This window comes from Protopterus annectens, chromosome 11.part0 (assembly GCF_019279795.1).
Source record: "Protopterus annectens isolate FY-2018-M chromosome 11.part0, PAN1.0, whole genome shotgun sequence".
Classification (NCBI taxonomy): Eukaryota; Metazoa; Chordata; order Ceratodontiformes; family Protopteridae; genus Protopterus; species Protopterus annectens.
The window spans coordinates 241,485,303-241,499,457 of record NC_056745.1 but is presented as its reverse complement, the minus strand read 5'-3'; the positions used below and the strand labels follow the sequence as shown (position 1 = coordinate 241,499,457).

The 14,155-nt window shown below is 39.2% G+C and overlaps 1 protein-coding gene across 2 annotated transcripts in view; it reads right to left on the bottom strand.

The window, feature by feature from the left end:
• Positions 1-14,155, bottom strand: part of LMNTD1 (lamin tail domain containing 1) — a 1,453,405-nt gene that overhangs the window by 273,832 nt on the left and 1,165,418 nt on the right. For both annotated transcript variants that reach the window (XM_044087661.1, XM_044087662.1), the window contains exon 11: positions 6,115-6,319. In XM_044087661.1, coding sequence (XP_043943596.1) covers positions 6,115-6,319 — 205 coding nt within the window. The remainder of the gene's footprint in view (positions 1-6,114; positions 6,320-14,155) is intronic.

Here is a 14,155-nt window from a genome sequence, read left to right as displayed (position 1 = left end):
CGTGGATTGTAGAACAAAAGCATAGTGTAGCACATCAGATCCTGTGGTTTACCAGTGGGGACATAATCACACACACATATATATATATATATGTATATATATATATATATATATATATATATATATATATATATATAATATGTAGGAAGATAGACTTTGTGAGCTCTGTATGCGTTAAGATCCTTTTAGTGCTGGAATCAAAACATTCAAGTTACAAACATTAGGTGAGCACTTTCATTCTAAGTCAGGACTTCATTTTCTGCATTATATTTATATTAAAACTGTAAACTCTAAATAAAACCCATTATCAGATACTGTAAATGGCCAATCAGATAGTAGAAATCAGACAGTAGGATGCCTGAGAAGTGTAGGAAGCTGAAAGGATCCCAGGGAGAAACGCAGAAGGATGCTCAGCCCACAGCTGAAGTTGTTACAATGACCCAGAAAAGTGCTGACAACAAACACCTAGAAATGTATTCCCATGCCAGCAAACGCATACAGGGGAAATGTTATGGGTGCATGGAACGTGCTATCCCTAATAGAACCAAGACCCAGTCTTCTAAAAAAAGGAAACCAGTCTGGTGGCCCCCTGCTATTAACAAACTGTAAAACAGAAGAAAGAAACTGTTGCAAAAGAGAATAAAATCTCACAAGTGGAGGAGTTCCCTGGTCAGCCTCAGCAAGAAGCTGAGATCTCTCATAAAATCCTCCAAAGCGAACTATGAAAATAAGATTGCCACTGACTCTAAGGACAACCACAGAGCATTCTACAGCTATGTCAGGAATCTCAATGGCAACACTCAGATCTGCTCTGAATTACAGCACAATGGCACAAAATTCACAGAACCAACTGATATCGCCAACATCCTGGCTGATAGGTTCAGTGCCAACTTTGCCCCCCCTCACCTCCTAAAGGGCCCATATCCATACTGGAAGAATGCAGTGTTCCTGCAATCACAACTGAACAGGTTAAATCTGCGCTATCAAAAGCCAAGCACAGCATCCATGGGACCGGACAATATCCATGGCTGCATTCTACATGAACTTCAGAACGAACTAGCTCCCTACCTAAGTACCATGTTCAATCATAGCCTCTCGACAGGCTATGTACCCACTGTTTGGTGCATGGCAACAGTTGTACCACTCCACAAAGGGGGAGCCACCACGGACCCTAGGAACTATCACTCTATTAGCCTGATGAGCCTGGTTTGCAAGGCCATAGAGCGTATTATCATGGAACTCATAAACAGGGATATTGGTAATCTCCAAACCCTGGATCCCACCCAGTTTGGATTTGTGATGTGTAGACCATGTCTCCTGAACCTGATCGACTTCTTTGAAACAGTCACCAAAGCCGTGGACAAGGGTAAGGCAGTCCACACAGCCTATCTCGACCTTGCCAAGGCTTTTCACACCATCCCCCATTCTGGTATCATAGAAAAACTCACCAAGCTGGATATAAATCCTTACATCACAAGATGGGTCACCAACTGGCTCACAGACAGAGCCCACACTGTAAAAATTGCGGATTTCAGATCTGACTCCAAACCTGTGACAAGTGAAGTACCACAGGGTTCAGTCTTGGGTCCCCTCCTTTTTGGAATCTACTTCTCTGGAGTACAGGGCAACACAGAGGGCCTCTGACTGACAAGGTTCGCAGATGACTGCAAATTGGGTGCCATAGTCGAGTCCCCAAATGATGTGGACATCCTGAAAAAGAGCCTCACTGAGACTGACGCTTGGTGCCAGAGCCATGGCCTCAAGCTCAATGCCAAAAAATGCATTGTCATCCCCTTTGGTTAAAAAACATGTACCCATGGACTGCCACATAGGCGGTAGCCCACTTAACACCAAAGGCATGATAAGAGTCCTCGGAACTCTAGTAGATAGTAGCCTCTCCTTTGATAATCACATCGCCACAGTAGTCAGGAAATTCTTCTACGTGGCACACCTCATCATGAAAGGGTTCTCATCCCGGAAAAAAGAAGTCATTGTCCCCCTCTACTCGTCTCTCCTCAGACCCATTATACAGTACAATTCCCCATTTGGAATGTACCTTACAAGGCATCTGCAGCTGGAAAGGCCACAAAAATACCTCACAAAGAGGATTATGAGACTCAAACAGTTACCCTACGCTGACTGCCTCAAAAAACTCCGGCTTTACTCCATAGCATATTGACTACTCCGAGGTGACCTCTGCCAAACATACAAAGCTATGTCAATCCCTGAGCTCGTGACATGCTACACCTAAAAAAATCCCAATCCCTCAGAGCCACATGCTCTAGAGAATTAAACCTTATCACTACAATTAACAGAACATGCTGGAGGGACAGATTTCTGTTCCAGAGACTTCTCTTACTCTGGAACAAGCTGCCTATCTATGTCAAGCAGAGTTCATCACTGGCACTTTTCAAGAAAAATCTTGATGAGTGGATGGATAACAGGAAATTCACCCTGGGAATCACCTCAGTGGCCCTACTTCTAGCAGGGGTGCAGGTAAATAGCATCCATGGGTGGGGTAAGCCAGGGAACCTTGCTGGCTAGGCTTACATAGGCCCTAGGGCCGATAGCCTACTACCCTACCTATGAACCTATAATTAAAGCAACCCACTTGAAGTAAGAAAATTACCTTCCAGATCTGCACTCATAGGCACTCATACAGGGTTACAGGTTGACAAGTACCTGACAGTGACTGGCACTAACAAAGAGGGATAACCATATGGAAGGAACACACCTGGACAAGTGAGTCATGGAAATCTGCTCAACATAGGAGTTTAGGTGTCTTGATTCATTTCTCTAAGAAGTAGAATCCTGCTACACCTGAAAGTTTAGCTTAAAGGGTTAAGGCTAAGAGTGGCTGACATGCTTGTTCCTGTAGTCATAAATCTGACATCTCCCATCTTCACCTGCAAGTTCTTTGGCTCTTTGCAATTAATTTACCCAGACATCCTCTAAAATTGCCCCTGCAAAAGAGTAGCAGTGACTATTTGGCAAAACTAGTTTAATGTATTAAATAAACAAAACAAAAGGCAAAACTTTGCTTTACTGAATATTTATTGATCTAGGATTCTGTATTTTTAGTTATTTTTCTGTAGAATATCCTGTGTGTAACTTGTACCAACGAATGTTCATTTAGACTGTGTTTCACCATTTCTAAAACTGACTTTTTTATATGAGACACTCCCTTGACTCTGTCAGTTTACCTGGTTACATACATGAGTAAAATAATACTGCATGCTGTTTCAAAATACTGTCAAAATTTAAATACTTTAAAATGGATCCTAAGTATGCTTCCACAGAATGTTGTTTTACAATAATGTTTCCTCTACTCAGTGATAAAATAATGCATTACAAAAAACAAACTGGAAAATAATAGAAGTGTCTTTATCACATCAGTATGGAGACATGCTGAAGTACTTAACTATAAGAATTTATTTTTCTAGTATCTCCAGCTTCACATAGCTCAGAATTATCTCCCATATTTGAGTGCACAGATCAGTATGTGGCATATGAAATGACATCACACACTAGATGAGAAAGAAACTTCTAGTACTAGTGCTCAACAATATGACTTCCATCCACTGAATGAAGGAGAAATAGAAATCCAGGAGCACAAACATTTCATATATTTATTTATATACTGTTTGTTAAACAGGTGAGTGGACTGGTATAAGACCTTTTTCAGCCACATTCCATGCCAAAGGACTTAGACATAATTACATTACAGCCCTTGCCTAAATTAAAGGAAAATCTGTTCCCATGCTAGAGGGAAAGGTTGTCTAGACATAGGGGAATAATGAGAGGGTAATAAGGACTTACTGCAGAAGGTCTCCTTGTAAATCAGCTAATAGAGTGAGTACATACGTGACATAAATGACTTCAGAAAGGCTAACATTTCGTAGAAACCAAAGCAGTGTGAATTAAATTTTGATGGGAAGTTAGAACCAGCAGAAGACAAAAGACATCATGAAGTGAATCTTGCTTGAGTCAAGGAAAGGCCAACAGAAAGAATGTAATGATCACAAATGCCATAAACAAATCTTTACTGGAGGAATAGAAGCATTGCTTCACATGAACTGCTCCTGTATGATCATGATGTATATACATGACTATAGCCAAGTCAGTAAGGACACTTCAGGATGTCCCCCCATCCACCCATGATGGTTGCTGCAGATAAAACTCTTGTGCCTCCTTCTTCATAGCTAATTATGGGTTTGAGTTTGTCTCTTTTCTAGCCAAAGGACAGCTTGAGTGTCTTGAGTAAAATGATGTAGCCACATGAGTAGGATTTGCAAGAAGACATTTTGACCATTGTCTTGCTTGTCAGGGTCCTTAATTTCCCTTGTAGATCTCGCAGCAACACAGAAATGTATGAAGGACCTTCTTCCAGTCCTGCATGTATCACCCTACACAGATATTACCTTCATACATTTGGTATAGCCTACTACATGCTTCTCCCTTTACTCCATACAGATGGCTGAATCAAAGTGCTGGCAGTTATGGCAAAGTCTGAAATTCTTCCACAGACACTATAGGTGCTGCTAAATACTGATCTTATTTCTACAGGAACACTTGGAAGGGTTTTTTAATAATATTAGGGTGGAGGTACAGGCTGAGTCAGTGGTGGCAAAGAACTGGTGAGTTCAAGGCCTGGGATATGCCCTTCTGGTGGAGTGTATGCAAGCAATAATGCCTGACAGGGTGTGTGTTAATGTGTAATTAATGCCCGCCCAGGGGTGTTATGAGGGCATTATTGTGCTTAGAGAATGGGCTCCCAGTAAAATTGTTGTGTTTTACTTGCTTATTTATTTTTTAAGTACAATATTTTTTTATATATTTTTAATGTAAAATAGTTCCTCCACCTACTGTTTCATACTAGGTGTAGTATATGTTAATGGTATTGGAGAAAGCATTTTACATCAAACATATATAAAAATAATATAGTGCTTAAAAAATAATTAGCAAGTGAAACACAGCAATTTTACATACAGCCCATTTTCTTTTCTATACAGATATACACAGTCTCTTCTACTTTCACACACATACAATTACACACACAGTCTCCTCTGCTTTCATACACACATTCATTCTCACAAGATCGGTCTCACCCTCTTTCTCAATCTCTTACAGTCTCCAGCTGCGTCCATACACACAATGTCTCACTCTCTCGATCTCTCTCACATGTAATCTTCTCTGCTTACATACATGCCTTCACTCAGACATCACTCTCGCTTTCTCTCTCACTCTCTCGATCAGTCTCTCTCTCACATACACACACACACACACACACACACACACACACACACACACACACACACACACACACACACACACACAGTCTCTCTGCTTTCATGCATGCATTCACGCACACATGCAGACAGAAACCTAACACATACTTATCTGTTTCGCTCGATCGGTCACTCTCTCTCTCTCTCTCTCTCTCTCTCTCTCTCTGTTACTCTCATACATGCATACACTCTCGCACACACTCTTTATTTTTTTATTTTTTTATTTTACACTTGCTAAACAGCAAAAACGCTGCTTAGAGAGTGTAAAATAGTGGGTCACTCACTGTCACTTTCACTGACATGCACATATACACTCAAACACAGACATAAATACACACACACACACACACACACACACACACACACACACACACACACACACACACACACACACACACACCTTTTGTTGTCTTTTTTTTTTTATATTTTACACTTTCTAAACAGCAAAAGCACTGCTTAGTGGAGTGTAAAATAATGGTGGCCATTTCGTTTTCTCAGTCCGAGCTCCACGGCAGCTTGATATGCTGCCATGAAGCAGTGGACTTGTTTTTCAGTGGGCATTACTTGTACATTAATACCCCGCTGGAGAACCTCTGATTTCCATTTAGGGTGCTGATGTACAGTAAGCCCATTGTCTAAGATGCTATAATGTATATTAGCCATAGACACATTTGTTTTTAGTTTGAGAGGATTAGATCATTTTGAATTGTGTCAAGCTGGGGATACCAGAAGATGAGTGCCCAACAGCAGAAGGCCTCAGAAGACAGATGACATTTAATTAAGTAGTATCATACAAAATATCACAATGTAGTACATAGTTTGTTACCTCGATGATGCTGTGCTATAATCACTGACAGCAGATGATGGTCTCTCCTTACTTTCATAGGCTGATGGTTGCATGGCTTCTTTCTTCAGCTCCTTAAACAAGGTAGTGAAATAATCTTGGCCTTTGCCTAAAGTATTTGTGTCGAGGCTAATAGCAGGAGGCCCAGAAATGGGTCTTTTTGGCAGCTCCATGCTGATACTTCGTGCTAATTTGGGGTGTTAATAAAACACAGAAAATACCATGTTACTTCCAATCACTAAAGCAAATAAAATGTTGTTTAATACCATGTTACTACCAGTCACTAAAGTAATTAAAAGAACCTTTCATCTCAAATTGCAGCTTCAAACATGAGCACGTAAGTAAAAATGTTTTCTGTGACCAGAATTCAGGTACTCATTCTCCCTTCATATTTCTGCCTTATTAAAAACAGCAAAAATATTGCACATTGGTCTGATTCCATATGTCCTACAACCTACTCTAACATGCTGTTTTGAAAACTGCTTTAGGATTTCTCAGTACAGATATATGAAGTCAAGCTTGCATTTTCAGTGATAGCTTAGATGTGTGTAAAGTGTTTATTAACAAGTGAAGCTGTTTTATATCATCTCATAATGTATAGTATGCATTCAAATTACAAAGTAACCTTTTTAAACTTATTAACAACAAAGAGGGAATTTAGTCAGGGCTGAAATTTGCTCCCTGTTATTGCAAGTCACTCCTTGCGTAGCAATAATATCAGTGATTAAATAATCCCCAAAGAGAAAGGGGAATCATAGAAAATGGGCAGACTAACCTGTTTATAGTTACACAGTAGTACGTATGTACCCCAGCAGCATGTCACAGTACTATAAATGGGGGGGGGGGGTCAGGTTATTTTGTGGGGGAATGAGAATAAGAAGTTAACACAAAGGTGATGCTTCACCAGGGGAACAAAAATAGTTCTGAATGTTGTGTATAAACATGTCAAACATAAGTAGACTGTGCTCCATATTACACTTATAGCAGCATGTTAAGGAAGTAGAACAGGCACAATAGCAGATGAAATTCAATTAATTTTCAACCTTATATCTAAGTTCAGGTACAAATAAAACTATGGAAAGAGAAATAGATTGCAAAAATAGAAATTACTAAAATCTAGTACAAAAATAAATACTAATAAATAGGAAGAAAGAGTAGCAAACAGAACAATAGAAATGACAAAAAATTGTATAAAGAAAAGAAAAGGAACCAAACATATTAATCATACACCTGGGATTTGGGTTTGTGTAGGATACTATACTAGATGTAAGTTTCGATGATACTGACATGTAACCAGGTTTCTGTATATCATGATTCATTGCCCCTCATCATTTCTTCAATTTCCCTTGCAGCTGGCCACCATCAGCCATGTTGCAGAGTCCCTCCTCAATCTTCTGTTCTGACATCCTTGGCACCTGTTTAGCATACTTGTAGACCTGGGCCCTATAAGTGGAGAAGTCCATGTGTACAGACAGAAGATCAAGGATGCACCCCTTCTTCTGCCATCCTGAGAGTTGTGAGGAGATTTTTGTTTTGTCCAGCTCATTGTCACACCCAATATCACATACATGCTACTGAGCTAGAGATCCCCATTTCAACATAGGATTTATAACCCCGAATGATAAACCTCTGCCCCGGGATAAGACAACTGACAATAATGATTCTCACTCCTAAAACAACAGCTGACTGTTCTCAGGGACTGTTCTTGCTATTCAAACCTGGGGTGTCATATTCTCAGTCTGAGCTTCTTCCTTCTGCACCACAGAACCCCCTTGTATCTCCCCTTGTGCATTTGTCACTAAGCATGGAGGAAGATTAGTCTGACAGTAGAAACACCTTTATGTTGCAGCATTTTATATAAATGGTAGAACAGAAGAAGACTTTTTATCTGCATTGCTTAACAGCAATAATGACAATGCAGGTAGATGGGTTAAGAACAGTAGTCTCCTCAAACCGCATTTCTCCTTATAGGTGACAGACATTGATGACATTGACCAGATAATAGATAATACATGTATGTCCATCACTGTAATTTGCACATCAGCAAAAGCCAATGTCTTTCTGGAGCTGCAGGTCTGACAGAAGTTAGTACTTGCAGAGAATCTTCTTTAACAGAAATATGGTTAGCACCATAACTCCCTTTATCTCCTGCAGAGTTGACCTGCAATTGTATTCTAGCAGTGATTTTAGTCTTAGGCTTGTAAGCAGTTTTACTAGTATTTTGGTACCTGCAGTGCGAGGATATAAGCCTACTCAATAACCTCATTCTGGGGCAAGTCATAAGGCTGGTACACTCATGGCAGGAGGGTCTAAGCATCTGGCTGATAACACAATGAAAAAAAAACTCATTTTTGGAATTTCAGGTAGAAAATGACCTTTTCAAATATAGAATTTACTGATTTACAAAACTAATAAGAATGGAAGCTCTAGCCACCTTGTAGAACAATTACTTAATAACCTCCTACTGTCCATTTTTTGTGAGGAAACTTTCAATTTAGTAATAACACAAGATCTATTTATAATAAAGAGATATCAGCTTAATATTGTTTCTTAAACAGCAGCTGTAAGGATTTTAAAATAGAACAAGGATAGTACCATGATCTGAATGAAAAAAATAATTATCCTCTTTCTCCTTATATGTTCACACACACACACACACACACACACACACACACACACACACACACACACACACACACACACACACACACACTCAATGTTATTGTATAAACTAAACTTCTATTATCTTAAATGTTTCCACATTTTTTGGAAGTTTGGGAATAACAAAATATAACTTCACTGAAGTATGAACAGTCAGAAGCACACATTGGAACACAGAATATACAATAATAACGCAGCTACAATTTTGCAGCATCCTAAAAAGCAAGCAGCAGTTCTCAACATTGAAATTCTGTTTTTTGCTTGTTTCCTAAAATACCTACCAAATGGGTAAATGGTAACATCACTAGAATTACCACTGAGGAATATAATAGCAATTTTTAACATTTGTTTTCATATTTGTTTACAATTATCTGTAGATAGGCCTGAGGGTTTCCATGAAGGCATAGTGCAAAGCCTACATGGAATTTACTCATTTGTGCAATGAGCAGCAGCAACGCTAATTACATATGCATGCCGCACACCGCGTTTAAATGTAAACAAGTGTGGTTCTGTGGCCAGCAACAATATTGACAGCCAGGAAATCATGTAAAGCAACATGAACACCTGCAGACATGTATACCTGTTTACCTATCAGCAAACTGGGCCTGCATAATTGCGCTGAAAGCCACAATGACTGCCAAGGTTATTAATAAAGCAATGTATGCAGTTCCAACACATTACATGAAAGTGTATACAGCGCAGAGTAGTGTGGAAACCTGTTTCAGGCATACTGAATAAAAGTTTTGCAAGAGTATATAGACTGCATTATAAATAAATATTCATGGAAAGTGTGTGTACTGAACAGGGACACACTAATAAATTGTAGGAATGAGCACAAGGGAAGAAGACAGGTGAAATGTGGTAATGTACAACAGATGAGGGCATGTCAATGAAGACAGTTGTAGTATGAACACTAGTACAACAGATGAGGGCATGTCAATGAAGGCAGTTCTAGTATGAACACTAATCACATATTGACATCATACAGTATGTACTGCACAGCTATTGTATATTATGTGCCAGTCACACAAGGAAACATATCAATGGAGAGGATTCTTTGTGATATAAGCGTCCTGACATGAACAATGGGGAGGGCATATATCAGGAACAGTATATACAATAGGGGTTAGGTGCATATTGTGAAGCAGTGCAAAATGAGTTGCCTGAATATGAATGTATTGTCAGCATAGGTGTCAACCAAGCAGGACACATAGTAACAGGCTCATGGACAACAGTAAACAGAAACATGTGCACTCACGGACAATATCAGTATAATACCACCATTAATCCCATGTCTTTGACATAACATATGTGATTGTGAGTGATCATAAATGGTTCTGCAAGACAACACTTGTACAACTGTTATGATTTTTCAGCAATCTATGAGGGGGATCAAGCACACCTTCCTGAAACTTTAGCATCTGCCAGAGGTGTTAGGAGGGACACAGTTACACTTGTATTTGAAATTGCAAGCAATCCTGACTAGTTGGCAGGTGTGAATGCCATACCATATACATGGCACAATCCACACTGTCACGAATGTAACCCATGCCATCAATGTTGTCAATCAGCTATGTATTTACTGTGTGCATCACAGGAACATATATTATGCATGCATTTTTTATAATACCTTCATCAAGGTTCCACACCATCAACCACTGTTTATGCAACAAAAGGAATACTTAGGTATGGCCAATAAGATGTGTTGGAGCTCACTGTGGCAAATGTGGTACACTTGAGTAACTCATCCACAGAAGATGTGTTGTAAAGTACATGAAAAAGGGTGCATTGTACTCAGTTATTGGTATGATGACAGCTGAGAACTATGGAACTATAATGCCCTTTGATGTGGATGTCCCATGCATACTCAGGAGTTCTGTTACATACAAGGAAGTAGTCACCACTGTGGGCGCATGTTGGTGGATGTTCTTGATACTATCTGCCCAAGTACACAAGGCATATACCCCTCTGCTCAGAGGGGTGTGCTGTCTTGTCTGTACTGTAATTAGCTTGTGTATTTGCTTTTATAATGTAACTAATTCCCCCATGATTTTGTTTCTTCTACTGTGTCTTCATGGCTGTGGCAGCAATCCTTTGTTTGTGTTGATACTATCTGTATTATAACAATACTTAGATTCAACAATTGTACACAGTCTGCAGTCCTCCAAAAAGCTAGTTGAAGAAAGGATGTGCAAATCTCTCTTGACATCTGAGACTTTAACTAATGAACAGGAAAGGGCCTAGCACAGACCTCTTAGGCACTGACCTGATCACTGGACTATAGATATAGGTCACTTCACACAATTCAACATATTTATCTCTCACATATGTGATCCAGTGGTCTACCCACTTGGTGATGTAGGTATTTATGGCTGCTTGTGACAGATTCTCAGCGTGTATTTGTGTCAAATGGCTTGGCCAAGTCAAGTTACATGGGATGATAGTGTTGTCATCATGCATGCCCTCATTGACCTTCTTGAGAACATAGAACAGCTGTAACAGACACAATGTACCCTGAGCAAATCACACATGTGGTTGTTACACAGTCGAGATATTACCAGGTCCTTTTAGAGAAGGTCCATGATGACGTGTTGCTGTACCTCACAGATGAGGATAGTCAGGCTGAGTCTACACATGCATGCATCAGGTGATGTCCCCCCACCCAGTCAGAAGGATGCATGTTGATGTACACCCTTGTACAGAAACATAAGCTGTCTGGAGTATGTGCTGAAGTTTGGATCCAAGTGTGTCTGGTAGCCCCATGTTTTGAATCACACTATAGGCAATCTGTGATGTTGTCAGGGCACATTGATTCTGTGTTATTAGCCATAGAATACACACAGATGAGCTACCCTCCTTAGAATAAAAACGGAGTAATGCCTGCATGTATATCTTTGCAGATGGCCAGTGGCAATAGAGGGGTTTGTGAAGGGAGTAATACACTTGATACAGAAATTAAACAAATGGAGCAATGTTTTGTAGAAAGCGCTTATAAAAAGCATATAATACAAAGGGTGCAGAGAAATATTTCTCATCACACTGTTTGTAACAATCAAGATACAAACAGTGTTAATGCGAATAGCTCTCCAAATAAGGTGTACCCCTATTCATTTGTTACTAACTTTACTGATAATAGTAAGGTTATAAGAAGCATTGTACAGAAACATTGGTCTCTATTAACTACTGACCTAAATACAGCCAGGATTGTGGGTGATATACCACATTTTGTTTACAGGAATAATGTTAATCTGAAGAGATTATTGTGCCAAGATAGTAAGAAATGTATTTCCATGGCACCTAATCCAGGTACATATCTATGTAAAAACTGTAGTTTTTGCTCTGTGATCAGTAAGTACCACAATTTTATTTGTCCCAACACATCTTTTAAGTTTATCCCAAGATTTTATGCAGATTGTAACAGTACATATCTGATTTATTTAGCTACTTGTGTTTTGTGTTCTAGCTACTACTTGGGCAAAACCACACAGAAGCAGAAAGAATGTATCAGTAAACATTTATATGAGATACGTAGACAAAATGATTGTAATGCCTTAGCAAAACACTTAATGATGCATCCTGGTCACCAGTTCAATTTTAAAGTGTTGCAAGTGGTGCATATTAATTGCAGAGGGGGAGATATGAATAATATTTTAGAACAAATAGAATAGAGATGGATTTTAAGACTACAAGCAGATAAACAGCCAGGAATTAATAATTATGTTAGTTTGCAACCTGTTTTGAAAGCACGGAAGTTAAAATAACAGTATATGTGTATACTGCTTTAAGAGGTTAATTACTTTTTATTGTTTTATTGTTTTATTATTTGATTGACTCTATGTGCATATAAATGTAAGTTCAGAACAGATGCCTGTATTAAGACCTGAGGAAGCATTTGCGAAAGTGCTTGTCTTTTATTTTGTTTCATGATGTCTTTCATTAAAATTGTTCCTGCAGTAGTGGTTATCCAGCTGGTTCTTTATTTGTTTGGTACTTGGGCTTCCAGTTTGGGTGTTTGGTACACATTGGTAATTTGTTACATTGTGATGGCAGAATGTGAAATGTGTAGAAGGTTGATCTGCACCACTACAACAACACATGTCTTAACACACCAACAATATTCATAAAAGTGCATCATGCCATGTCAACAGTTTTCAGGAGGAATATTACTATAGCTGTTATAGAAGGAGCATGTAATGCAATGGCAACAATGGCCAGCAATACATTAGCTCACATCAGAGATTGTAATACCCTCTTGTAGCTTTACTGTACACTCGCACCTTAGTGTAGCACATGTCAATGACGGCAACATCAACATGTCAACTGTTCATAGGGTTATAGGACATTACTAGGATAATGGCCAACATCACATGAAATCCTAGCTATCATTATACCATGTAAAAACAAATACCTACATCTATATTATGGAAGACAGCAAAACTATTGTGCATATTTGCATATTTGTTGGATTGCATTACATCCTGCCACTGTCCATATGGGACATATCCACCACACCATGACAGAATTAGCAAACTCATATGAAGTGCTCTGGAGATGGCTTGCAGAGACTCATGGAAAGATAATGTGTGTATGCATATGTGATATGAGGGCATCATTCCCTCCTCTGCAGGAAGGATGTCATATGATCAGAGGAAAAAGGAGGATGGTGAATGCAAGGGGCTACATGAAAGATTCCTCAAGTGGTAGTGAAATGAAGACTGATTTCAAAGATCATTCAATGACCACAATGTACCACCAACCACACACACACACACACACACACACACACACACACACACACACACACACACACACACACACACACACACACACACACACACCAGTAGATGGGGGTCTTATTAGAACATTACACCTGTGCAGGTATAGAATATGAATGCCATGCAATGTTAAAGTAGCAACACCACATATGTTTGACTGTAGAACTGTTGCATTGTATTTTATGGAGTACGATAGCATTATTGTACGCTGAGGACAACATGTCATGAGGAGTGTAGGACATGGATATGGAGTCACATCCCTGTGTAAAATTGTCTCAAAAGTGATAGTTGTATGTTTAGACATGCAAGTTGCCGGCTGTCAAATAAGAATGCCTATATATATATATATATATATATATATATATATATATATAGGTAAAATAGCTTGCAAACATGGCATTTCATGTTACTGCCACAGCACAGGTTTGTCTTGAATACTGTCAGAGTGCATGTTATACAGGACAACATCATCAATGTATGCTGCAAGGAGATGTTGGGAGGAGGGTTTGACATAGCTGTATACTCACATATATTTTAAAAATTGTCACCATAGTGATTGTTGATTGGACAAATATTTGACTGCAGTG